Here is a 27,915-nt window from a genome sequence, read left to right on the forward strand (position 1 = left end):
TATTATGACACTACTGACTTGAGTTTTTTTTTTTTCATTTGATAAAGCTGCGCATCCACTGGATCGGAATCGGAGCAGACAAGAGGGTGCGTCCACTGTATTCGGAATAGCGTCAACCAAAAATGCCGATCTAAAGACTAAAATACCAAAATTGCATCTGCAATATAAGCGGTATTTTGAGCATGGTGCTTATTAGCCTAGCAGTTTATACTAATTTATTCCTTTGTCTTTACTTCACAGAGTAAATATCTGCGAAAACGGCATAGACAATAATCCCCTGGTTAAAGTTGCATTCATAATCTGTGGATGCTAGGTAGTGTGTGAATGGCGAATGCGAAAAACTGATAGGTACCTACATTCTATGAAATAGATTAAAGATTGGTCTAATGATTGTGCCTGTGGTGTGATAATTAATTAAGTTTAGCAGTAAATTGTCCCTCTCCATTAACATAATTTTACAATGGATAAAAGAAAGTTATCGACTGCTGGCGATAGTCTCTATCAAATATTACAAGTACCCAAAACCGCAACGGCTGATGATGTCAAGAAAAGTTATCGTAAATTAGCTTTAAAATATCACCCAGATAAAAATCCGAACAACCCAGAAGCAGCAGACAAATTTAAAGAGGTAAATCGTGCTCACACAATCCTGAGCGATGCTACCAAACGAAATATTTATGACAACTACGGCTCTCTCGGCCTTTACATCGCAGAACAATTTGGAGAGGAAAACGTCAACGCCTATTTTGTCGTTACAAGCACTTGGTGCAAAGCATTGTTTGTTGTATGTGGAATATTGACCGGATGTTACTTCTGCTGCTGCTTATGTTGCTGCTTTAATTGCTGCTGCGGAAAATGTAAACCGCGCCCACCAGAAGAGTCCGGTGACTATCATACGTTGGAGCGCGATGACTCAGACGGTGTGCAGCCGGTAACAATGCAACCCGGCGGAGAAGGGCGTCCCAGTGGCGAGCAAGCGCCACCGATTGCGATGCCCGCACCCCCTGCTCCTGGCGTGTCAGAAAATACCGGCCTCAACACAGGTGGGGTGAATTACGGAATTTCACAATAACTATTTTCGAAGTAATTATATTTGAATCATCATTGCTAATTTTAAAAGTCTAAATGTCCAATTTGCAGTAGTCTTGAGTAATTTATTGATGCATTATATGGCAGTACTCTCCAATGACTCTTAATTAAAAAAAAAGTACCGGTACCGTAAAAAGTAAGTTATAAAGTTCACCATGTTCAATTCAGTTTGTTATCCTTTCTATCAATTATTATAAGAATATTCACATCAACATTATTATTATTTTTCCAAATATTAATTGTGATACTTAAATAAATTATTAAATATTCTGCAAAGTAACAAACAGAGGTTACAAAAATAGATTAAAATGAGGATCAAGACTACTGCATGTAAGTTATTTAAGTATTTTAGATATTTGCTGCTTCACCATTTGCTTTTTGTAAGATATTAGGACGCCACAGTTATATTTAGTATTTACTTTTGTATTAGCCTTGACCAGATCTAGCTTAATTATATTCAAAACAAATACCCATGTGACTATTAACTCAAGAAAATATGGATCCCAAAATGTTGTTATCTAATCTATGGATTATGATATTGTTAGGAATTTAACTTCACTATCAACAATCAACATATTGTATACCACTACATTTCCTTGTTAAGTCATTACATTGTTTTTAAAAGAGTAATGTTAATTCTTGTCTTAAAAATAAAGAGGTGGGAGTTCATTAAATATGTAATTATTAATAATTTATATTATATAAATTTAGTACCACCAGGTTTTTATTTCATTACAAGTATTATATAATGTAAACACAATATATGCCATTTCATAATGAACGCTTTGAAGTTTTTTGTGGGATCTTAAATGCCATAGTAGTTAACATTCCAACATTTAGTGTACATTAAAATTACATTAAATAACTCTTGCATATATAGGTCCAATGCTGAATAGATATATGTAAACTTTGTTGATATATTTGTTGCATCAAGAAGATGTATTTAAATATTATTCTAGTGAATAATAAGAACTTCACTAGCACAACAAAACAGTAGTATGTTGCTGTGTATAAAATTTTCTTTTATTTTAGTATCTCCGAGTTAAGATTCGATCAAGTGATTCTTAAATAAGAAAATTATCACAGCAAGCATGTTTTTATTAAGTGTAATTCATGTGATTTATCTTATTTTAAGAATAACATATTATATTCGTGACTTCATTAAAGAATCATTTATATTTGCCTAAGCAGTGTTGTTCCAAATAAATTTTAAAATTTTATAATCTAGGTCTTAAAGTATTTTTCTTCTCTCTTTTTGAACCTTTATAATGTAAAACACCATGCAGCTTCTTCTAAGAAGGTGATAATATCTCACTTCGTAATTTTTTTTTTAATTGACATGTTGTCGTCCAAACTACTTTTGATAAAAGTGTTAACAAAAAATGACTTGTTGTAACAGTTAGTATTTGTGTTGCATGTTTTTATATATATATTTAAGATCCGTTTAGGCTAGTTTACTATTTGGTGGTAGATACAAAAAGTAACATAATATACTTGATGTAACTTTATCAATATAACATGCACTTTAAAGTGAAAATACCAAACATTTGAAGTTTTCTCAAACTATTTAAGGAAATCCACAAAGAGTGAACATTTGTAGTGCTTTCACCCTAGTATACAAACTAATAAATTATATTTATTTGAACAGTCATGATCATAGCCATTATAAGGCTATATATTTTACAAATAGTGGAGTATAATCATTTGTCATTGCAAAATACATAATTATTATGATACAATGTTATAGTATAAATAAAATCTTTTAATAAATACATTTGTTAATATTAAATGCTAGGTAGTTAAATATAATTTTCTTAAACTCTTAGTTATTTCGGCTAGCCTAATGATAAGACCTCAATATAAATAATAAATATATAATTTTTGTTACATTCTCTAAATTAGATTATTGTAACAAAGATGTATTGACAAACAAGCAAGTTGGATAATTACTACATGTATTTTATGTTACTATCGTCTGAAAAGTGGATAATTAGAAAGTTATTTAAAACTAATTTTACTTTTCCTGAGTTTTATATTCCTAACGTGCAATTAGAAACATGTTACATCTGATAGAATATACTTGGATAATTATTGCAACGGAGAGACTGTCTATTTTTCACATTATTCAAATTTAAAATTTACAAATCAACGTTAAACAATCATTTATACTCGGTAATGCTGTAATTTAAGACTGTCACAATCTTTTTTAATTGTCCACTTTGAAGATGGTACTGAAACTAGTCATCGAGTATGTATAGAGGACAAAAGTGTCAAGTTATATTATTGTTAAACTGTAACTACACTTGATAACTTTCGATCTAATAAATATCTGCATACTAAATATCATCTATTATTCCATTTCTTTTAGTTTTTCTATTTTCCGACCAAAGATTATGTTATAAAATAATCAATTCTTATTTTTGATTTACAGGAAGCAGTATTCCAAAATACACTTGAAGTGTTTTCACCTAGTCTAAAGTAAAATGTAAGAGAAAGAGGAACTGACTATTACCACCACAATTGCAACTTATGTAAGCCTTAACTTAGTTTTTTTATGTAATTTTTATTTCTAAATACAGTATTTTTTGTATTTTTTATTTTAATTTCATTATTTATTATTAAAATTACATTTTGTTGAATGAACTGTTTATTGTTATTATTATATGTAAACATAAACTTATGAAACATCACTGACTAAGCACTGACTATAGAAATTGTTCAACTACACAATTTATATAAAAAGGTTGTTCAAAATATAATGTAAACATTAATTATTTCACTTTCGTTACATCATTTTGGTATATATATTTCCCAGAACATAATTAGTGGATAACACATGGATAACATTACAACTACATACGTCACAATAAACATTTTAATCATAGCCATCATAGCCATTCATATTATGGACATTCCATCATTATGGACTCGAAAAACCTGATTTTTTTTTTATTTGATATTTCACAGTTATTATTTATATTATTTCGTCGCTTTGTAAAATTGATTCGGTTTTGTTGTAAACCAGGAAAAATTACCTGATAACATTTTTAGGTACATAGGTATGTACCTATTATATTAAAGATTTGGAACTTTTCTTAAAATAGATTGGCTTCGATAAAATTAGCTTAAATTGGCATAATAACAGTTCCATAACGGAATTTACGCATACTTGGCATTGTCGCTGTCGCTGGAGCGGCAAGACGTTGATTTGTTTGCCCAAATATAACCCGGAATATATTTTATTTTCGGATTTCCATAACCATTATTACGTGATACGTCCATTATCTACTAAATAAGTAATAGGTACATTAAATCTTATTTATTTCTCATTTATATAATACCATTTTTAAATTGAAAAATTCAATTAATGTTAATTTCATTTCATAACTTGCAGTATGAAGGTGGATAGATCAGTAATACAATAGAATGTAGACTCCTTATTTCTTGAATCTTGTGGGCATTAAAATGAAGCACGAGTATAACGTTTCGTATACCTATTCTACTTATGATAATAATTGTATAAAATATGATATTTGCATCTCTAGGCTTGAATTTTAAGATAATATGTTACCTAGTACGTAGAAAATGTTGGCGTAGATAGGATGTAAAGTGTACTTTCAATATATATTTGGTGTTTTTGAATCGTATCGAATGCTTTAAGTATGACGCTTTGGTAATAATATGTAGATAGGTATGTACCTACTTCTACTTTTGCAACGAATATGCTACGTTCTGAAGCATAGATTGTATACTTACTTGGAATATTGTATTCCTTATTTATTGGTAAAATGATAGATAGGATAATAAAGATTTAAAACAATATAAACGGACACAATCAAAATATTTAAAATAGACCCCAATCGAAACAGGCCTGACAGGCCTTGTGACCGGCATACTATTAGAAATTAGCTAAATCGTTAAATGTTAATTAAAATTCACGGTTGTTGTGTCATTGTTAAAATATTTACCTGTTTCAAAGATATCATCTTATATGTATATGTACCTATACAAAAATCAGTTGTTTATGTATTTGGTGTTATTGTTTTACATATTGGGGACTAAGAAAACTGAATCATTTAACCTACCCAGTTTTGCTAGGCCTATAGTGTATGTATTATAATGTATTTTTAATCCAATTTATCCAGTTTCACTTTTGGCTATTTAAAATATATTCCCACCTACATTTTGATCCTATTTCCTATATGTAACAAAAACTAAGAAATGTAACGTAAACCTGTTTCCAAACCGGTACTTGTCACCTGCTTGTGCTATTTGTAGGCGAAGTATGTATCGTCAGAATGTAAATTGTTATGAATAAATAATTTCAAAATCGAATAATACTTTTATTCGTGTACGTTACAATATTATGCCCGAAAGAATCTATTCAGAAATCTATCTATATATATATATAAAACTCAAAGGTGACTGATATAGTGATCTATCAACGCACAGCCCAAACTACTGGACGTATCGGGCTGAAATTTGGCATGCAGGTAGATGTCATAACGTAGGCGTCCCCTAAGAAAGGATTTTAACTTTTTAAGGATAGGTTTTATCCCAAAAATCCCACGGGAACAGGAACATTGCGGGTTTTTCTTTGAAAACGCGGGCGAAGCCGCGGGCGGAAAGCTAGTAATATATAAAACTTAAGAAACTATGTTACGAATGAGTGAGTCTAAATGCGACGGTATAAATTTATCGTCACGCATAAGAAAACTAATTATTTATGGAGAAATCAATGAAGGGTATATTTATTGATTGTCTTTATATTTGAACGATAAATAAAAGAACGGTATAATGTAAATATGAAATGAAATGTTCTAAAAAGGTATCATCAGCTACTTACGTATCAAGATTCAAGAAAGTTCAAAAAATATTATCAGTGTATCAGCGTTCTACATAGGTTGTAAGATATAGGTGGGTAACAAAATATGTTTATGTGCCATTATAAAAATTTGGAAGTGTGAAGGACTAGTATAAAATTTAAATTAATTGAACCGTCTAATTTCTGAAATGTATGTTTAGTATATACCTAGAGTACCTATTTAACAACGGAGAAAGAAGAAAAAAGGACTTAATAATAATCATTATTCTAGTAATTGCATAATGAAAAGAGAAACGAAAATGTTGGACAATTTAAATTTATTGCTTCCTTGAGTGTTTAATAACTAAGACCACAGCAAGTTACTCATAAATAACAATGCATTAAATTGATGACATTGACGACTGTCAGAATTATAAGGGTAGAGTCTGATTTTAAGTACGTAAGTATGGTGGTTATTAACCTATTTGGCACGTAGTTTACAAGCATCACGCAAGCCAAGTTGGTATTCCGCTGACAATAGATCAATACGCACAAGGTCCATGGAGAGGCGCAATGCCCCCTTAATATAAAACCTTGACGAGAGGAGACGTTGCAATATTGTTGTCTTAAAAACACATATTAATCTCATTAGCTAGGTACGTAAATACATAGTTAGTCTAAAATGAATTTGCATTTAATTTTTGACAAAAATAATAATTTAATGTGAGGAAATAATTACTTACATAGCTAATAAAATTGCTACGAATCCCACGTTCAGATATAACTTTTTGTTTATAAAAAAAAAACAGGTTTCAATGTCAAAGATGTAAAGACGCAAAAAGATGACTTTTTAAGTTTTTCACGATCGGAATAATTTATGGAATATTTCTAACCAACTTACCTATTTACAGTGAATATTATTCACATAAGACGGTAGTTAAGTAGGGTGCAACTAAATAAGAAAATATAATTTTATCCGATTTTACTCGAATAGATACAAATAGTTTGGAAAATCCAAAAGTGCACGCCTCATAATCTCATCCTTTACAATAAAATTGATTATTTATAAAGAGTACACTATAAATATAAAAAAGAAATAAAATAAAACAGTTGGAAAAGTAAAGAAAGCGGTACCGTAATAATTGAGCTATTTTTCTTGTGGCCCCACCTAGATGTGAAACTGCGCAGGTTTAAGGGACTGACTACCAACTTATTTTTTTAAACCTTGGCTTATAGTATAAAGAATCGAGTTTATAATGGTGAATTTTGAGTACACTATAAATATAAAAAAAAATAAAGAATATATATAGATATACTAAAATTATGGAGAACAGTCGATATTTTTTTTTTTGTTTATATAACCTTTTAACCGCCGACGTCGGATTAATCCGACAAATATTTTCGGGCCCATTTCGCCAGAGTCGTATATTTACGACCAAAATATGAGTGCTCGTTTAATCAGCTTTTTTATTTAATTACGCTGCATTCTATCAAAAATATGTTTATATTAGGCAAATAGTTAACTAAGTAATCATTTACAGTTTAATACACTTTAGTCTCTTAATTAGAAGTCCTAAAAATAATGTCCAAAGTTAGATGAATTACTAACATTATTTTTAGAAAATTGTATTGATGTGCAACGCCCATGACGACAAAATCCGACATGAGTGACGGGACATATGCCAAGATTTTTCGATACAAAAATAAATATAAATCAAAATATTTCTCGTTAGGCCGTGCGCAGACGACAGACTATCCGTGACGCACTTTTTAGTCTGTCAAAATAGAACCTATGAAATTATATGCAGTAACGCACACGACGCGCAAAAAGTCCGGCGCACAAAAAATCCGTGTAATTCGGGCAGATCGCACCGCGCCGCATCGCGCCGCTCCGCACAAAAAGTCTGTGAAAAAAATAGAACGTTTGCTTCAACAAGCGCTAACGCAGACGGCGCACACTTTAGTCGGCAATCTGCAATTGCTAGGGACGTACGCACGCGATCTATTATCATGCCAGAGGTCGATGTAAATAAGTTAATTCAAGAAATTCAAAACAGACCAGCAATTTATGACACTTCTAAGGCGGAATACCATGATAGACATTTAAAAAGAAAAATGTGGGAAGAAGTGTGCTGCAGTGTTTATTCCGCTCCTATAATATATAAAATTTGAAAAAAATTGCCGGATGTTGTTTCAGAATCGAATGTTTAGTATGGAACTGTCCCTTCAGTAATCTTTCCGAAAGTATAGGATGTACCCAAAATTCTCTATTTCTTCTTCTTTTTCTGTACTTCATGTACAAAATAATACTTCGCGATCTCTGCACGATTTCCATAGCGTCTACGTCCCTACAGCTCTGCCGACAAAATGATCGAAGATGTGCGTCGTGTGCGTTGAGTCTGTGAAAAATCCGCGACCGACTTTTTGCGCGTCATGCAGACTTTTTGTGCGCCGCAGACTCGATCGCACAAAAAGTGTGCCGTCTGCGCCGGGCCTTATACTGACTAATTAACTTTAAAACAAATACAGCAATTGTTAATAAAACATTTGTTTACAAATATTTGTGAGTATTTCATTTAATTCCTTTAAAATTAAGTAAATTTACATATGAAATGTCAGCGATTCAATTGATGGTTCCCATCCCTAGCCTACATGTTCCGAAACTTACTTTGTTAGTACGCCCTGCGCTACTGTCGGTGTGCCTAGTGCGAGTTTTCATCGAGTACGAAACGTTACTATCGCGTCTGCGTCACAGCGAAATTTGTATGGGGAATCAAAGCTTCCCCATACGTCCGCTAGGGGCGCTGTTCGATTTCCCATACTAATTCGGCTGTGACGCAAACGCGATAGTAACGTTTCGTACTCGATGAAAACTCGCACTAGGCACACGGATAAAGACGACCGCTTCTTACGTCATAAACGAGTGCCGATTTCTGGAATTTTCCATCAGTGTTGTGCTTGTGCATGAAGTTTTACGTTCGTATGTCGATAAATGTACATGATAGAAATGTATCATGACGACTACTGAAGAGTTAATACGAATTCTAGAAGGCGATGAAAATAATTAATAAATCGTTCAAATTTTTAAACACTTGGTTTTACTGACTTGCGAAAAATGTCGAATAATTTCGTAAGGTACCTAAGTAGTATTCAAGTAGGTAGGTACCTATATCTCCACTAAGCTAAGTTTACACCTCGCTGGAATGCGGCATGTACCCGTATAATATAATGTTAAAAACAACAAATGCAAAGTAAAATCTAACAAACATTTGTTTACTTTTAGTCATAGCAAATCATTTTTTACAGCCCGTACCTACCTAAGTCTCAGTGTGACGTAAACGACGCGAGGTGCAAACTTAGCTTGGTGAGATGTAGTTGTTAGTTAACCACACTCGCAAATGCAAATGTCGTTATTAAAACGAAATATCGACATCACAATGTTAAGTATCGCACATCCCTCTTTCTTTTAGGTATTTAATTTTCGATTCACTGTGCCGGGCGCTAGGGACACGCCAACTGTTCTGAAGTCGGGCGGTTAAAAGGTTAATAACAATTAAACCACATCGAATCAGACCCTGAAAAATGAAAGGGTTCTATTCCTGAGCATACTCAAGCGTAAGAGAAAAAAAAAGACTCGATTAGTAAAGTATTTCGGTCGCTATCGTGTTAACAAGAAAATCCTCCGCACATACAGACACACGGACGTCCAAGACAGAACTTTTTTAAACTGTTTTTTAACTAGTTTAAATAACAAAAATGACATCAAAAATATCATGAATGTTAAAAATAGTGTTTTTTCTTAATATGTGTGTGTATGTATTATCTTACAAGTGCAATGTATGATACATAAAGACATTTTAAGTTTGAAAAATCAGATGTTTTGCGCGAAGTGACAGTAGTACCCACCTCAACGCTTCGCTTAAGAGGCGTGCAATAGTGTTTTCGTAAACTGTAAGTTTCGTCAAAACCAGTTCAGTAGGTAGTTTAAAAGGTTTTATAGAAATAAGAAAATATAGGCATATGAAAGTGATAATGCTTAGAAAGTGCGTATTTTCTTATACATATTTGAAAATTATTAGTTATAAATTTATTTACACTTTTAGAGGTACATTAGTTAGGCAAGGAAAATAATTTTTAACTCAGTGACCATTGAAATTTTAAACCGTGTGCAAGATTGGGTATTTGGCTTTGAGTTAAAACAAATACCTAACAAAGAAAGCTGAAACAAAGGTTTCATGAAAGTTCTTAATAAAATCAATACAAAAAATATTACACTTCAATAGAATAAGATATTAATTTATGCTCTTTTTCAACCGACGTTGAAACGACGAAAATAAAAAATAAATTACATCTTCCTTTTCAAAATAGTTCCCTTTAGAATTTAAGTTTTTTTACTAGAATTTAAGTACTTAACTAACTTTACCTACCTACATATTTTTCAGTTCCACGATAAATAGTAACTAAATAGTAAACACCTAAATTATCGACTGCTCACTGACTGCTCGGACAAGGACTTTATTTCCTAGAGTAAATCAATAAAATGTGTCTTTCAGCTATGATTATTATATTCGTCCCTCTATGAAATGACCTCTTAATGACCTTTACAATGACACTTTCGTACTACTAAAACTGACCAAAAAATTTAATAGCCAGGCTCATGGATGTAAATAATATATGAACTCTAGTAGTATGTAGCTCTATGAACCATAGTTGAATGGAATTCTCTTGAATATTTAATTTCTATCGGTGTTCTCTTTTGACTGTGATGTTAATTTTTTTTTTTCAAAATATATTTAGCATAATTATAAAGTAATATGGTTTGAATGAAAGTATCGATTAAATAATATTATTCTTATCGAAGTGATTTCACGCACAGCGCATTCGCTACAAACAATGTACAATGTAATGAAAATGTACATAGGTACCTAATTGTAAAAAGTGTGTTAAAAAATACACTATAGGTAGTTCTGATAACTTTATAATAATAGGTGCCTAACTAAGTCATAGAACAAAGTTTCCATTTAATATTGTTATGTTATGCCATCGGACGTAGAACAAATACGGTCGGTCGACTATTATCCGAAGCTCCGGTGTTTCGTCCCATTCAATCCCTGGAAATATATTTAGATTTAAATTATAATAAATTTCTATTACTACATCATAAGGACCAAGAGTTTCATTTTGATACCATAGAATGATAAATGTGTTATTTCTAGAGCAGAGGAGTGTTATTTTATTGTAAGTATGTACTATGGTTAAAAGATGTCATCTCTATCACTCAACGAAATTAGCGTGGACAGGAAACTAGCAATAGAACATGACAGATATTTGCGAATTGCGTATCCGCTTACAGACAGTTGTATGTCTTCACTATTCCATCTCTAAACCAATATTATCCTCACCATAAAGCAAAGTGAACAGATAATTATATTACCATTCTTTATAATTTTATGAAAAAAATATATCATAAATACACATTACAATGATCGTAGGTAGGTAGGTACATCAATCAGTTACAAATTATAGTCCTTTATAATATATATTAGCTTTCCGCCCGTGGCTTCGCATGAATGAGAAATTTCACCGAGGTGAAAAGTAGCATTTGTCACTATCTAATAGTATCTACCCTCCGAACTATCTCCTCATTTAAAAACCATTTCATAGACTCGCTCCGTTATTACGTCACAGACAAAGAAACAAACACACTTTCGCAATTAAAATATTAGTAAGGATACATACAATTTAATAAATATTCTTTCAAATGCAACCTTACACAGAGCCCCCTTACACCACAAGAAGCCCCGATAATTACCGTCATCCTTAAATGCGTATCGACCCGCTTCAGCCCAGAACATGATGCGTTGAACTGCATGAGAAAGCTTCAAACTATCACAGGTATTGTTAGCATCTATGAGGCGATTTATACCCATCTAAAATACAATAAGATAACTAATATTTACATTTAATTGAAAACCTGTATTTGAGATAATCTTATATTTTATTCACATAAAAAACTCGTCAGTTCATTTTTAAAACAACCAGTTACACTTTATCCTGTTTGCTAATTGATATTTTATCAAAAGTTAAAATGTATCTGTGAGCGGTTCCTTTGTAACAATACCTACTGCTTGGAGTTTGGAGGGTAGAAGCAATGTCATACGGAGCGTGTAAAGTGGCAACGTAGCTGCTACCCGCACCGTCTTCATCCGATCTGAAATATTTTTAACGCTGGTGACCGACATGTGAGCTGCCACGTTGCGTAGCGAACGGTCTCGAGGGACCACCAAGAAAAATGTGAGCCCGGGCGTCGCATAATTTATTTCTAATGCCTGGAAACAATATTTAAATATGTTCATCAAAGATAGCCAATACTGAAACAATTATGGCATAGATTAAAAATTACTTTATTTTAGAGTATGTACTGAAATAAGGGTTTATACGTACATAATATTAAACATTGTGAACTATGTTAACTAGTTACATGTCATTCATAGAATTTATTTTATCAAAAACTACATATTAAATATCGATTTATCTAAGGGGGCGGTTGTTGTATCAAATGTCTAACGATACATATTGAAACGTGCTTCAATTTTATATTCAATTAGTTAGAGACAATGGCAACATACAGTGCATTGTTGGTCATCTTGTTGGTGTCCTATCCGCCTCGTTTAATTGTTGCTGAATGTGACCCCAGTCGTACCCCGGAACTCCACGATGAGGCAAAATTACATCAAGATGTACTGTGTGCCTATAACAGTAACTACCGTCCAGTGAAAGATCACAAAAGTACTGTTACTGTAAAAGTCCGTTTTGCATTGAAATACATCAGTTTTGACGCTTTAGAAGAAACGTTCAATGTTCATAGTTGGGTTGCTATGTCTTGGAAAGACGAATTTTTGACCTGGACGCCCTCCGACTATGGTGACATAAAGGAGATCCAGGTGGAAAGTCATGAAATTTGGACGCCCCGCATGGCACTCTTCAACGCAGACGCTTCATTATATCAATCGGATTCAATTTACACTACATGTCTATTGGACAGCGACGGGACAGTAACGTGTGTGCCGCACATGGTGCACTCAGGAATATGCCGCACCTCTCTCCGCAGTTGGCCCTACGATATACAAAACTGCAGCTTTTACTTTGGCTCTTGGATGCACACCGGTCAACAAGTGAACTTTACATTTTACAGGACGCGTCCGATAGTACTGGATGATTATCAAAACGGCCCCGGTTGGAAGCTTCTTAACGTTACTAATGAATTTCTGCCAGGCGTCTATACGTGCTGCCCGAATAGTTCTTATCCAATGTTGAAATACACATTTATGATGAAGAGAGAAGCCGGTGGACCTGCAGCGATCGTGATCATTCCTTCTATGGTAATCGTTCTTCTCACCCTTATTTCTCAGTTCTTAGACATTAAGGATTACACGCGACTATTTCTAATATGTTTTAGTCTTTTTGGACATTTCATGTTTCTTACAGAAATAGGATACGATATCCCGAAGCACAGTTCGGATACGCCGATAATTTTATTATTTGTTCGTGATTCTATGTTAGTTACTTTATCATCAATATTTGTAACGTTACTTTTAATGTCCTTAAGAAAACGAGTTGTGCCAGCTCCTACATGGATTGTATCGCTGAATCGGTTGGTCAATAGTGGCCCGGGGAAGTATGTAGTTTTTACAGAATTCGATCCAAGTGAATCGAACGATATAAAAATCCTGACTGAAGAAAACGTAAGTGATGCAAATATTGACGAAAGAGCTCGCATTACTGCCGACTGGCTACAATTTGCTAACATTTTGAATAGTTTTGTATTTATTGTAACTTTTATCGTATATTTTATATTAGTTTGTGTCTACATTCCAAAAGATGATTGAAAGGTATTAAGTTAAATAAATTATAAATACCAGATCAAAAGTATGTCGAAATAAATATAGTTTATTCAATCTTGCAATTTATATTTAGACATAAGTATTTTTATGTGACATTTTTTGAATACCTGAATCTCCACCTAGTTTGGTTTGAGTGAGTGTGTAATAAATTCGGGAATATGGAAATCTATATTCAGAGTTGAATAAAAGTTCCCTAGCATTATATTATTAGGTAGATATAAGATTTAGTTATTTTAGTCAATAGGTAGGTATGTAGGTATATTGTTCGTGCCGGAGAATTATTTTATATTAAAGTTAACTATATCTACGTTTTGATTAAGTACGTAAGATGATTGACGTAAGTACATTCGCGAAAAGTGGGTGTAATGAACAAGAATTAAAGGGTATTTCAAAGCACAGAAAGATAAAATAATATTGGTAATTGAATTATATTTATATTAACCTACTTAATACTTATACTTTTTATATCTCAATAAACCTCCTAGTTAGAAGTGATTATATATAATATATCCTAAGGCCTTTCAATTATTATGTCCATTGTTCGTAAATAAATGGAATGAACATTTACTTTTTATTACAAACATAACTACATACTTATATTAAAAGTTCACCTACCACTACAGGGCGTTCTACCACCCTTATTGCGATGAAACATATACTTACATATACAAGTACAACAAAAGTCGGTACGTTACGAGGTTACGAGAAACGGTATTATTACACAATATATTATCATACATTCATCGTAACAATATAAAACAGACACGACGCCAGCTGTAAACCAGACCACGCACTCACCTCCGCATCCCACTCGCGCAGGTCAACATATCGCATGACGTCATTGATCCGTATCATGTGCGTGGTCCGATACGGCGCGTTGTCCGTGTCTCGAAAGCGCACGGTGCCGTTGAGCAGAGTGGGCGGAGCCCGCCAGCGCGCGCGCACGTACAGCGTGGATAGCAGCACCCCGCACATGCCTTCTGATAACTCGTCTTCGTCGAATGTATCGCGCATGGAACCACCGGAATCCCATTCTACCTATTTAATATGATAAACATAGCGCAACCTTTTGAATATTCCTTTAAAAATCCAAACATAGCACAACAATTGAACTCTATTTTTAAGATAAATTAATAGGTACTATTATACGGAGGACTTTAGCAGTAAGTATATCATATTAATTCCAAAATATTTTTAATGATGGTGCATCCCGTAGCTGCGGGGAAAATGGGTTTTAAAATTAGTAACAGATTATCGGATCCAAATGGATCGTTGTTTGAGCTCATATCTACACTGAACGATATATTAATAATTGGCACAACATCATTAGATGACCTAATTAAAAACTTTATATGTATTATGAACTTTAACTCTGGGGCCAATATAGAGCCCACACGTAGTTACTAGGTACACCTACACACACTCTTCTAACTTCTAAGTATAAGTTCTTGTTCCTAGAGGTACGCATATATTTTTATTTTATTGATTTTCTAGCCTAATGTATGAAAGAAACCTGTAAGTATTAAAATAATATAAGTACGTATACATAATATGTTTCACTCGGCTAGATTATCAAACTTTTCAAATTCTACTACGTACGTGTACGATAAATGTACGATATTTACCATATGATTAAGTTTCTGGGTAAGAAGCTCAGCTGTGTCATTATTATTCAAATAACTTATATTCATTCTCAGCGCAGACGCAGCTCCTTCGAGGAATCTTCTGCTTACTTTAAGATCACTTTTCAGAACTAATCTCGTAGCGTAGCGGAACTTTAGATCACCGTCTGATACAGGAAGCCAGGATAATACATCTTTTAGCATCTCTACCTTTTCCTACAATTAAGTTCTATTAGTATTGTTGAAAAAAAAAACAATTCGGATTCGTAGAAAATATTAAGTAGGTATAAAAAGTAGGTACCTACGTAGAAACTGAATAGAATTTTATACATGTATATCTTTTCCGAAATTTAGAAATGAATATGTAGTTACCTTCTTCTAAATCTCAAGAATACTTCGACATAGCAATTATCTAAATTATATATACATGTGTATGTTGTTAGTTTTGATATCTACCTGTTCGGTGGCAATAAATCCAGTACATTTATCAATTTCTGCTCTTGTAGCAGGGTCAACTTCTGTGGACAGCGCTATCAATGCTATCTGGAGAAATAAACTGGATACCATGAAACTGATCCCGTTTACTTTGCGCTCTGGCGGGCTTATTGACGAAAGTGTTGCATATGTTGTCTAAAATATTTTAAATATATAATAATTTATCCTACTTTTGTTATTTATAAAATATACTTAGGTCATAATTATATGGTCGATAACTCAACCGCGACAAGCATGAAACACAATTTTTTAAATGTTCTTAGAAATACTTAGTTAAATATAAGTTTCAATTATAATACCTAATTTATAGCATTCTAAGCTATGGCCAACTAAGTATGTAAATCGATGTATAATATAATTTGCATATAAATAATATAAAAATAAAATATAGATATCAATAATATAATTTGATAAATGATAAACTTTTCAACAATCAGCAGCAAATTCTACGTATATTAGTTACGTTCGATACTTTTATTTTAAACTTACGGCATAAAACGTTCGTTGAAGATGATCCAAAGCATGAATAAACTTTGTTATAACGTAAACTTTTCTTGAGGGATGCCCACTCCTAGTCCGGTACGCCAAGGATGACGCATTCCCAGTGTTCATATTATTATTATTAAACATATCATAAGGTCTCAAAGTTGGTGTAACATTTTTTGAACGGAGTTCACTATATAACCCTTTAGTTATATGTTTCTCTTGTGAAAGTCGATTAATATTTTCATTTCCTGTGTTTAAAGGGTGACCCAGAAGTCCATTATCATCATTCGCTACTCTTTGATGCATTTTATCTTGTGTTGATTTTATTCGGTTCTCTATAGGCGATTCAAAACTGCGACGGGAATTTTGGAACCCCACGTTAAGTTTGTGTTTAGCTACAGGTAAAGTGTGATAGTTATTTTCACAACCATTCCACAAATTATTTAATAAGCAAAGTTTAGGTCCATTTTGACCGTGTGCACTCAAAGGCGTTACTAAACCTGGAAATGTATATCCTGGGATTTGCACCTGATAATTTGGTATTAACTCAGATAACACACACAGTTGAATCATAAAATTGGTAATAAATACAAACGAAGCTTTACGAGTCATGCTTGCTTGGAATCAATCAATGACTATATTTGTAACAATTCATTTGTTTCGCTTGCCGAACATATTATTGAATTTTTATTACATAAAGTCTTATGTAATTTTTGAATATTAATGCACGCACTGATTGTTTTTAATTAAAGGTGGAAAGTGGTCAACGAAAGTCAGAGTAACTTGTATGTGTATTAAAATTACGTGCACCACGACGCTAGTCGCGAGCTCTTATCAAACTGTTACATTTTCCATGCACATCTGTAGAAAATATACTCGGTTCCGCAATATTAAGTGGCTCCTTAATTTCGCGCAATACTCATGAACTACTAATTAATGTGCCATGGCCAATTAGTTATTAATAAATTAAATGACCATACTATAATTTTACCTTCAATTTTCCATTCTTATTCATTAAGACTTAACAAAGGCAGATACATCGTTCTCGTTTGATATGAAGCTTATTGTGAGAATATTCATAGGTTGGTTTTTTATTTATACTCCAGACAAATGTAGTTTTTTTAACATAAATAATAGCTAAGAATGGATGGTCCGCTTTTAATTCTTCTGAATAGTCTAAAGACAAGGCCACCAGCCCAGCAACTGCAAATAAAGGGCTATTCAGTATACATATTAGGTCAAATAATTTTTATGATATTAAACTACTAATCAATTACTTATTTACGTACCTGTCTATTGAAACAACCTACTATCAACTAGTTACAATCAACTTTAATTAAAAATTTATGCCATCTATCAAAAATGTATCGAATAATAAATCTCTAATGGTCTGAGAAACGTAAAGCATACTTTTATATTGAGTGCTTGTGCTTATTTTTAATAAGTGTAATGTAAATAATTAAATACAGCCCAAAAAAATTATTTGAACTTATGTAATATACTTATGAATTTTATTTATCAATTATTTTTTTATATCAAGGCATCTTCGTTATTTTTAAAGTAAATTAAAAAGTGCTAATTGATTAACTGATGATGAAAGGAATAGAAATAAAACACAATATTTTAAAATAAATAATATAATTAACATTATTAGTTATATATATTTTCTAACATACAAAAATAATACTTTTTAAAACTGTATAATAATGAAAACATTAGTAAAATACATAAAGTTCATCTTAAATTATTAGTAACTTAATAGTAAATAAAAATATAATAATTTTCTTTAATATTGTCATTAAAAGCACTTTACAATTGGGACGGTTATATTAGTCACGCTAATGTTGGAATTGAGAGCAGCGACAGACGTGACAAGAAATTTATCAAGTAATTACAAACCAAGAAACATTTATAAATGCACATTAAGAACCGCGTAAGTTTCCTCAAACATTGAGTTACTACTACAGTATGAGCTACGCTTGAACAGAAGGCGGGTGAAGAACTACTCACACGCAACGTCATTGTCTATAATGTAATGAAATTGTTACCTTATTGGTTTACAATAAGATTGAATTACATAGCATTACGTAGATAGCTAAATACAAAAGTTAGTTCACGCGTTTTCGTATGATCGTCTACTATAGTAGTAAGCCAATGTTTTCATCGGCAGTAAACAAAGTATGGCTTCACTTTCCGCGATGGGTCGCGGTAAAGTAGATAGCGTCATCGACAAGAATCACAGCCAAGAATGGTCGGTCTGCAGTGAAGAAAATTTCTTCAGGTTCACCGATAATCGCTGAACACATAGCGATTGACATAACTGTAAATGCAAATAGAGCCATCATGTTTAATTTTGCGGCGAGGACATTTGCGCAATACATATAGTTAGTAATTTTTCAATTAATTACATTTGCTTTTGAACATTTTTAATGTGACCATAATAATAAAATAAACTAAGATTAAATATTGCATTACTAGCAATTTGTACTTGGTAACATTCAAGGAATCAATTTACAGTGACACAAAGCTTACATATAACATCAAGAGACATAACAAAAGCGGCGTACATAAACACATTTTTGTGAAGATCGTGCAAGGCACATTGCATAATTGATCATAAGGACAAAAAAAAACAAGTTTGCAAACAAATTGACTGAACAATACATAAAATTAAAATAAATAGCATTTACTCGTATAAACTATAGAGGATTTGTTTTTTGTGCTACTAATTTGTGATGCTTTAAGAGAGTTATGGCACGTATTTTACGGAGTAAATTTAAATCTCAAAATCTCATAGGCAGTTTAGTTTCATATAGCTTATGGCTTTTGTATTCTCAGTGGCATAAGTTAATCTCGTTTAATATATATATTTATGTTATGTATATTGCTTCATTTTCCGCGATGCATAGCAGTGAAGAAGATAACGCGATCAATAATAATCGCACACAAGAACGGATGGTTGGCCGTGAAAATGATTCCTCCAGCTAAGAAATCATCTATAGATTCTACCACCATGCAGAACGCTGTAAACGTCATAGAATCATGATATTATAATGGCGACATGAATACTTAAAAAAATTGAAACAAAAAATATAAACCGATAATCAATATAAAATTTAAATTCTATAGTTGCATATTTGAACAACATTTCTATGACATGCCCGAAATCGTTAATATTATTTATAAATTTGATGCTGGAAGAGGCAATTTTTTAAATTACTTTAAGGAAATAAACATAAAAAACTATTTTCCATTTAAGCACATTTTGCACCGAATTTATTGCAATTATTTGTGCATGTTAATGGTAACCTAAGTAGTGTTACTATGAAATAGGTATGAAAGTGAAACCAACATATATAACAAATGATATATAATTTAGATTTTAAATAAATTTCTGTTCAAAAATATAATAATGGGAACAACTTTTACTTTTAACATTAACAGCTTATATTAGGAAACTTAATACTTATAATAAGCTGACATATTGTTTTCACTTTCTGTGATGCATAGATAGCCAAAAAGAATATGGTGCCATTGACAAGTATCACAGACAAGAACGTTCGCTTTATCATGGATACAAAAACATAATTGAACAAGATTCGTAGTTTCCGTTTAAGGATTACAAAAGCGTGATAGAAAATACATGTACATACAGTACTCCAAAATTAATAATGCGCATGCAAATCTTCGCTAATTGTCGTATTTCCAAAATGTATTTATTTTACTAAACAAATTTTACTAAATTATGCATGAAGAAAATGTATTTAACCACTCTACTTATATACATATCATCTTCGGACGCTCCGGGAATATGTCAGTTACCGAACTGTGACGAAGATTTCTATGCGCATTATCACTTTTGGAGTACTGTAATATTATCTTTGATAAAATATAATTAAACAAACATTTAACAAGTAAATTCGTAAAAAAAATTGATGATTATAAAATCGTCAATAAAAGGGATTAGAAAGAGCGAATAGTAGCAGTGAAATAAAACACATTGTCCGTTTGAATTATTGCTAAGAACGGTCGGTCTGCGGTGAAGGTTTCCACAGGATTCGGCGATATCATAGCGCAATAAGCAACCGCTACTAACGCTGTAAAGAACAATACAGTAAACACCCTTTATTTTTTAAGAATTCAGATAAAAGGATTTGACTTGCACGTGTGAGAATGGTGTGTCGTTTTTCGTAGTCAAAGAAACCACCTTACAAGCGTAGAGGTGTTTAAATGGCATATGAAATTACTTACGAAAAAAATGTGCTTTAGGATGAAAAATATAAAACATATAACTTAAATGGAAAACAAACATTTAAATAATTTCAAGGAAACACTAACATAGGTATAATTTTTATCTTTTAAATAACGGTAGTTGCAATTAAAACAAAAGAAAATTACAGTGTTATGATTGTTATGTAGTGATTAGCTTATTTTAAGTCTTTAGAATCACACAGGCTAAAATTGTTTTTTCTGTTTATGGCTACCAAAATTTCTTAACAATAAGTTTAACATGGCGTATTACTTTAGTCGTATTTAATAATATTGAACATATATTAATACTTGTATATAAATGTATTAAATGTATAATTAAGTATATTAAACGTTGAACGTGATCCGCATCACTTGGCGCGGTAGTGTCCGATGAAGAGCGTCGTCCTAGCGGCGTCCAAGAGCGCGTAGAGGAAGGGTCGGTCGGCGCGGAATTCCATCGGCGGCATCGGTGCACACCGCATCATCATCACCATGCCTGTGGAGCACGGCACAAGCGCTACAGCTCGGTGCGCGGCGCGCGCGCGGTGTGAGCGCGGCCGGGCGAGAAGCTCGCGACTAGCGCCACGTGGCGCTGCACGAGTACGCACCACAGCGCGCGCCGCGTGACCGCGAACTCTACGGGCGGCTCTTCCACCATGCGCCGCTTGCGGACCGCGCCCGCTGGACACCGCACGCACACAACCCACATTTAGATATCTACCGTGTACACGCCACTCACACCGCTCCACCAAGCCACCAAGCACATACAATGCGCGACTTATTTGCTAGACATATTCCCAATTAAAACCTAAATTATCCAGACCGATAACGTAATTTAATATTCTTCACACGAAATATAACTATCATGTAAAATTTTTAATTTTGTCTAAATTTTTTTTGGACGGAGAAAATTGAAACCTAATTGCTACAGTAATGGAGATCACAGAGTAAAACTATGTGCAAAATTTATAAGGGTTAATCACTCTTATTTTTATCTTTATCATACAACCAGTTTTCTAAAGTCAAATATCAAGAAAATTAGTTGGGTGAAAGATGATTAGAAATGCTTGTTTATATAATAAGGTTATTCATGCAATTTTGACACAATATTATAATGTTTAATGTCTAATAACAGCCAATAGAAGTGAAATTATAACAACATTTCCCGCATAACATGCTAATCTTAGTCGTAATTTAGAAAAATGATAAAAAACCTAAAAACGTTTGAGGGTAATCTGTTTCTAATAGTTTTTTGACATGGACTAGTTTTTTTAACTACGCAACTAATTAGGTTTCTTTGTCTACTACTATAATTCTAATGGGAAGATAACATAATATCACACAAATAATACAAGAAACACCATATTTTTAAACACATACCTGTAGCGGCTGCGGCTTCAGCACCTTCCTCATTGACTTCAATGAACGCCTTTTGAACAGCAGTCGACACATACAAGAGTTCACCGTTGTCCAATAATTTGTCAATACCCGAGTTACCACTGTCGAAAATTGATGAAATTCCGAGCTGAAATTATAGTTTATATTCATTTGAGTATGTATAAGACATTGGGAGAAAATCAGTATCTACAATCGATAGCATATTTTGTCTACATTAACTATAGGATTCCGTAAAATACATATAATATCTATAATATTTATTATTACATATCTATATATAGGTCTACCAGAATCTGATGGCATATTTATATTTAAGAAATAAAAGATTTTCATGTGGCAACTTATTTGACAACTATCAAATTGGTTGTCAAATTATTTGTCTTTTTTGCAGTTGATAAATAATTTTTAGGATTTTGTCTAAAAAATCTTAGAAAATGTCGAAAAAGCCGCTGTGATCACAAGCACGAGGTGCTGTTTATAATGTGTATAGAAAAATATTTGATGAAGAAGGGTCAAAAACATCACAATTTTCAATTTAGAAGATTTTATTGGTAAATTGGACTTACCCGCTTTGATACTTTCAATTAAAAAATATTATATGTAGATAACTATAATATTGTTTGTTGATTGGAATATAATTTTATGAAAACTTATTACAGGAGTTTCCAATACGGCTATTCGTCAAGTCCATGCTGTCCAAGTCAATTTTATAATGTGTGTATCTGTTATATACTTACGAAAATAAACATAGTTTTATTTCATTTTTATTTTATTTTATAAAAAATTATAAGCAGTCTAGTTTTCTATCGATATAACATCGATATTTTCACATGGCATAATGATAATGAACATACAAATATAGGTATGTGTAAATAATAATATGTTTTACCTGTATAAAAGTAATATGTATATTATACATGTAAGTATGTACCTACATAATATTAAGTGGATATCTCATTATTAAGTACAGTATTGTCCACTTATGTAATGTGACTAATGATATTGAGAACAAACTAAAAAATAAGCAGTATCAAGATCGTTCAGTCCATTTTCCCTAGGGTTGCACACTCAAAATTTTGATTTCCCTAATTGCCATCAGATTCTGGTTTACCTATAGTAGTTATTACGAGTATAGTAGTTATTAGTCAAATTTTTGGTTCATAAATGTCAGTTTAAATTGGAAAGATTTCGAATTTCGGGTAATTTTTTAAATCTTTTAAATCTTAGGTAGTGTGCTACATATCAAAGTATACAATACGGGAGCTAGTAACGTTTTAAAAAAAGTCATTTTAGTATAGTTAGGTTTTTGATATACTGTTTCTCTTGCTATTACATATATCAAAGAACCAACTATACTAAAATTCTCTCTTGTCAACGTTGCTACCTCCTATACGAACATGTATAATTAGTTTCATGTTTATTATAACAATTAGTATCAGTTACATATCAGTTCAACAACTATTCCATAATTGTCCCCAAATTAACAGTAAATAATATGTAGGAGAATTAATGTTATTTATAAACAGAAACTTGTTATCATGAAACCATTTAGTTTAGATGGAAATCAACATGCCAGATTGATCTATCAAATTACATATTATCAAACTTGTAATACAATGTAAAAATTGAAATATTTAGTACTTCGTATAAAGATATTATTAGTTACTAGCTTACCGCCCGCGGCTTCGCCCGCTTTGTCTAAAACCTAATAAATTATATACTAAAACCTTCCTCTTGAATCACTCTATCTATTAATAAAACCGCATCAAAATCCGTTGCGTAGTTTTAAAGATTTAAGCATACAAAGGGACATAGGGACAGAGAAAGCGACTTTGTTTTCTACTATGTAGTGATATCTAGGCATCAATTATTATAATTTATCATTACTTATTTAAGCTTGAATAAAACCTAATTATCCGGTCGGCTGTAAATACCAAAAGTAATGACTCAAAGCTATTTTCGAAGAATTCATCGTTATATGTAAACGCATTACAAATACTTGGTAAATATCACTATGTATTTAAGAATTTGTGTAATCAGTGCAGACCACTTGATAACATTGATAAGCTATCACGCTATTCTGGTCATTTTTCAGGAAAGTTATTGATTTCATATGATATTAAATTTATCAATTTTTTTTTCGATATGTAAGTTCTTTTTTAATTAATAAAATCGTAGTTAATGTGGGGTCTTTTATTGTAAAATAGGATGATGTATTGAAAATGAAATATATATTGATGAAGCTTTATTATATCTGAGTGTGGTTCAAAAGCTAATTTTGCATCATTTAAAAAGAGCGTGTGTGCTGAGCACACGTGTCAGAAGTGAAACTTCTTTGTCAAGATTCAAACATGCCAAAATCGTCGCCTTACTCCATGACGTGACGGTATTGCCATGGCGCGACCTTGATATTTTACTCTCAACGCGCCTCAAGTACTTTCACTTAAAAAACAGATGTTGTAATATTCAATTCATTTAAAATACACTTCTTTAACTTATAACTGTACTATTTTAGAATAGGTATGTAGGGCAATTTACAACCTCATTACGAATTTATGCAACTTACCTTAGGCAGAAGCTCATTAAGATTGATTTCGGATTCAATCTTAAACTTGGGAATGTTCACACGGACTTTAGTTTCCATCATTCTGTCCAACTCGCCCATGAGGTCAAAACCATTGGCCAATTTCTTCAAAACACCATCCAAGCCATTTATTTCCTTAGGCAATACAATAAGCATGCTTGCTTCATTGCCTACATAGTCCATACGAAGGAACTAGAAAAAAAAGTTAAATTATATGAAAAAAAAAAAAGAATTACAAAACTGTACTGACAAATAGGTATATTTATCCTTATCATGGTAATTAAACATAAAACAAATAGGAATGTGGGACTGATACATAATGATTTGACACCTTATCTGCATTAGTAATGGATTCGTCATACAAAAGTATGTTTTTTCCAATTTTAACACAACACTCATCCATTTGCGAAACATGTATTTACATATTTTGACCTTCATAACATTAATTTTCACTTTAATTTGGAATACTCAGTTTGTTATCTCAAAATGTAAAAACAATGTTATTTGTTTGGATAGAATGAAATAGCACAGTCCAATATGCTTCTATTTGTGGGCTTTGTTTAAATTATTATCAGTAAGTGTTAGCGTTGGCAGTAATCCAAAAATTCGTGTTTATTTTTTTTAGGTTATTTCAATACCTGCACTCCAAGCTCAGGGCTTTCACCATACATGAACTTGTCTTCCAAATACATCATCGGAACATCCACAGTGGTTGACTCATCAATATGGAAAGGCTGATCTATGGTGTTGGCCACATCGAATTGCTTTCTCCATGTTCCCTGATGAAAGAGATTAAAATGAGCTTACGATCTATTTACAGGTCAATTTATAAAAAAGTACTCAAAGAAAAAAAAATCTTCTTAATTTTTTAAATCATCAGTGCAATATAAACATTCTCTTATATTGTGCATGATCATTATAACAGCAATCAATACACAAATAAAGATCAATAACAATGCAACATTATTTTTTCTATATATAGGAAAACAATACGAAAATATATCTACATATGGTTCAAATAATTAAGATAAATGCACAATAATCTCACCTTAAAGAACAACGCATTGACAAGGACAAGACGGGTATCACTGTTCACGCTGTCTGGTTTTAATAGATCCTTGATGCGGTTATTGGTCTTGCCCTCCACCTGTATTATATTTATTAATGATTATTATTATATAGTAAAGAAAAACAATGCAAACAGTACAAACTGTAACAGTTTGTGTTTAATTACTTGAAGAATTTTTACAAAGTAATTTCCTGTAATTTTTAAAAGGTTTCTTTACAACTTCAGAGATGTACAAAAAAACGAGGTCATGCAAATAATTGTTTTACCTTGTTGAAGTTAGGGTGACTAATATTAAGTACCAGGAGAAGTAAACACTAGTGGGTTTTTCTTATTAGCAATATTTACGAAAAATAGAAGATTTTGTGGATGTTTACATTTTGTATTTAAGTGGTTTTATGTTATTTTTCATACATTTAAAAATAAACATACCCATTTATTTATCTCACTGCAGGCAGCAGAACTTTCAGCAAAGTTCAATTTATCAAGTCCAGCATCAAATACTTTAATAGCATCATTTTTTAGCTCTGGATTTAAATCATAGCCACCTTCTTGGATGTAAACTTTATTAGCTACATTTAGAGTAACACCTTTGATAGATTTCAGTTTTGAAGACAGACCAGAAAATGATGAGCGAATCTAAAAATATACAATGATTCAGTAACAAAAAAAAAAAAGGAATACAGTTGAATTTATACAAATTATTACTAAACAATAAAATAAAAATATTTTAACACTGATTCACGCATCAACTTAGATGTCTTAATAACTTTACTCAAATAATTATTGTGAAGAAGCTTATCTTTGCATTAATTAACAGGTTAGTCTACTGGCTTCCTAGTTTAAAATAAACAATTTTAATTTCAAAATGATTAGAAATAAAATGAGAATTCAATTAAATTATACCTTATTGCTTATGATTTTATCAATTTGATAAAAATTAATTGCAGATAAGACAACAAATATAACATTCCTCATTATTATTCAGATTATTGGAACTGGACAGTATATATGAATTCTTCTATAAAATAAGATATAATAATATACTTACAGCATCATCATTAGGAATTCCGAGTGATTGAAGTAATTCTGCGTGGGAAGGGTCATTCGCTCCTAAGGCAAGCAGTGCCAGTACAAATTCAGCAGATAGTGGACTAGCCACTACACTGCTTCCCTTCTCCAATTCCTATAAATAAATACTCTTTATAATACTCATACCAAAAAAAAATTGTAACATTTTAAATTCCAGTTTTTTTTTTTTACTATTGTGCATACTTACATTGCAAAACTTTGCAGAAAATTGGGCGATGGATGAGGACAACGCTTTGGAATCCATTATTGATGATATCACTGGCTTTAAAAATACTGTTAAAACTGAAATGTAACAAAGATCACTCAATTATCAATTATTATTAGAATGCACCTTTTTTAAACTAATAATAAATAGAACACGACAACAGCTATCTATACCCCAACGGATGAAACGACCGCCTACCTCGACAATGACCGTGTACTTAAATATCGATTACCGGCGAAGCTTTATTTTTATTTAACCCAAGCAAAACGAAAACGAATGACGCACTGCACTGATGATATCATTCCCAATTCTAAGTACTAGTAAGTAGCGCTAGAGTCTAGACAGTAGACCCAGTAGGATATCAGGGTCTGATATTGGTTAAAATTGTTTAATGTAATGGAATAAAATAATAAAAATAATTACACAATACTCCGTGCAACCGCATTGACGAAGTACGAACGTCTTGAAACTGTGAAACAGCTATTTAACTGATCTATGTGATAACTGATAACTGTAAATAACAAATGTTTCGATTATTAAGTTATCAATAATGATTAATGACTATTATCATACCTTAACTTTCAGCTTTTATGTATTTATGTACGGTGATTATAATTTTTTTTCATCCTTATTTATATAAAGGTATTGTAATAAATTGATTAAAGATTTATGAAATAAGAAATTACGTATGACAACAAAATAAACAGAAAGTGCGCGCCGCGAAAGAAGTTCCCTGTTCCAGGAGATCGCCGCTGGCCGGCCAAGAAAACTGAAAAAAAACGTCAATGACGGCCTAAAGGGGTCCCTAGACGATCAAAATTGCTTGACAAGCATTTACGTGCTTGACAAGCATGCTTGACGAGGTCACGACATCAAAAAACATTCTTGTCAAGCATTCGCATCATCATCATTCAACCCA

The 27,915-nt window shown here is 32.2% G+C and overlaps 3 protein-coding genes across 10 annotated transcripts; 1 reads left to right on the forward strand and 2 right to left on the reverse strand.

Annotated features, from left to right (window-relative positions):
* Positions 1–295: 295 nt before the first annotated feature.
* LOC123699667 (dnaJ homolog subfamily C member 5) lies at positions 296–5,424 on the forward strand. 2 transcript variants are annotated; one of them, XM_045646674.1, is made up of 2 exons: positions 296–1,083; positions 3,521–5,424. In XM_045646674.1, the coding sequence occupies exon 1, from the start codon at positions 461–463 to the stop codon at positions 1,070–1,072; it is 612 nt and encodes a 203-aa protein (XP_045502630.1). In that variant the 5' UTR covers positions 296–460; the 3' UTR covers positions 1,073–1,083; positions 3,521–5,424. The 2 variants fall into 2 exon arrangements, with proteins under 2 accessions (XP_045502630.1, XP_045502638.1); XM_045646682.1 differs by having other exon boundaries at positions 296–1,043.
* A 5,431-nt stretch (positions 5,425–10,855) lies between these two features.
* Positions 10,856–17,213, reverse strand: LOC123699403. The gene is made up of 7 exons (XM_045646355.1): positions 16,404–17,213; positions 15,876–16,049; positions 15,423–15,635; positions 14,596–14,835; positions 12,019–12,222; positions 11,706–11,823; positions 10,856–11,004 (listed from the first exon to the last, which is right to left on the reverse strand). The coding sequence occupies exons 1-7, from the start codon at positions 17,010–17,012 to the stop codon at positions 10,895–10,897; spliced, it is 1,668 nt and encodes a 555-aa protein (XP_045502311.1). The 5' UTR covers positions 17,013–17,213; the 3' UTR covers positions 10,856–10,894.
* Positions 17,214–18,106: 893 nt separating this feature from the next.
* Positions 18,107–27,701, reverse strand: LOC123699500 (antichymotrypsin-2-like). Of its 7 annotated transcripts, none has more exons than XR_006752528.1 (10): positions 27,420–27,526; positions 26,979–27,073; positions 26,751–26,885; positions 26,132–26,338; positions 25,682–25,780; positions 25,272–25,412; positions 24,616–24,825; positions 22,032–22,176; positions 20,273–20,497; positions 19,238–20,052 (listed from the first exon to the last, which is right to left on the reverse strand). XR_006752528.1 is itself a non-coding variant. In XM_045646457.1 (10 exons), exons 2-10 carry the CDS (start codon positions 27,439–27,441, stop codon positions 21,169–21,171), a joined length of 1,218 nt encoding a protein of 405 aa, XP_045502413.1. In that variant the 5' UTR covers positions 27,442–27,507; positions 27,570–27,689; the 3' UTR covers positions 21,155–21,168. The 7 variants fall into 7 exon arrangements, 6 of the variants coding, with proteins under 6 accessions (XP_045502421.1, XP_045502434.1, XP_045502413.1 ...); XM_045646457.1 differs by lacking the exons at positions 19,238–20,052; positions 20,273–20,497 and adding exons at positions 21,155–21,332; positions 27,570–27,689 and having other exon boundaries at positions 27,420–27,507; XM_045646465.1 differs by lacking the exons at positions 19,238–20,052; positions 20,273–20,497 and adding an exon at positions 18,107–18,720 and having other exon boundaries at positions 27,420–27,525.
* Between the last annotated feature and the right edge of the window lie 214 nt (positions 27,702–27,915).

The sequence above is a fragment of the Colias croceus genome, chromosome 2 (genome assembly GCF_905220415.1).
Source record: "Colias croceus chromosome 2, ilColCroc2.1".
In the NCBI taxonomy this organism is placed as follows: domain Eukaryota; kingdom Metazoa; phylum Arthropoda; class Insecta; order Lepidoptera; family Pieridae; genus Colias; species Colias croceus.

Bases quoted from the DNA above. Each gene is read 5' to 3' on its own strand.
- LOC123699667 (XM_045646674.1), top strand. From the start codon at position 461: ATGGATAAAAGAAAGTTATCGACTGCTGGCGATAGTCTCTATCAAATA.
- LOC123699403 (XM_045646355.1), bottom strand. From the start codon at position 17,012: ATGACTCGTAAAGCTTCGTTTGTATTTATTACCAATTTTATGATTCAA. The intron at 15,636-15,875 runs GTAGATATCAAA...ACTTAATTGTAG, and splicing joins GATTTATTGCCACCGAACAG to GAAAAGGTAGAGATGCTAAA. The intron at 11,005-11,705 runs GTAATTATCGGG...ATATATTTCCAG, and splicing joins ATACGCATTTAAGGATGACG to GGATTGAATGGGACGAAACA.
- LOC123699500 (XM_045646457.1), bottom strand. From the start codon at position 27,441: ATGCGGTTGCACGGAGTATTGT. The intron at 27,074-27,419 runs GTAATTATTTTT...GTTACATTTCAG, and splicing joins GCGGTTGCACGGAGTATTGT to TTTTAACAGTATTTTTAAAG. The intron at 25,413-25,681 runs GTGAGATTATTG...CTCTTTCATCAG, and splicing joins TCAATGCGTTGTTCTTTAAG to GGAACATGGAGAAAGCAATT.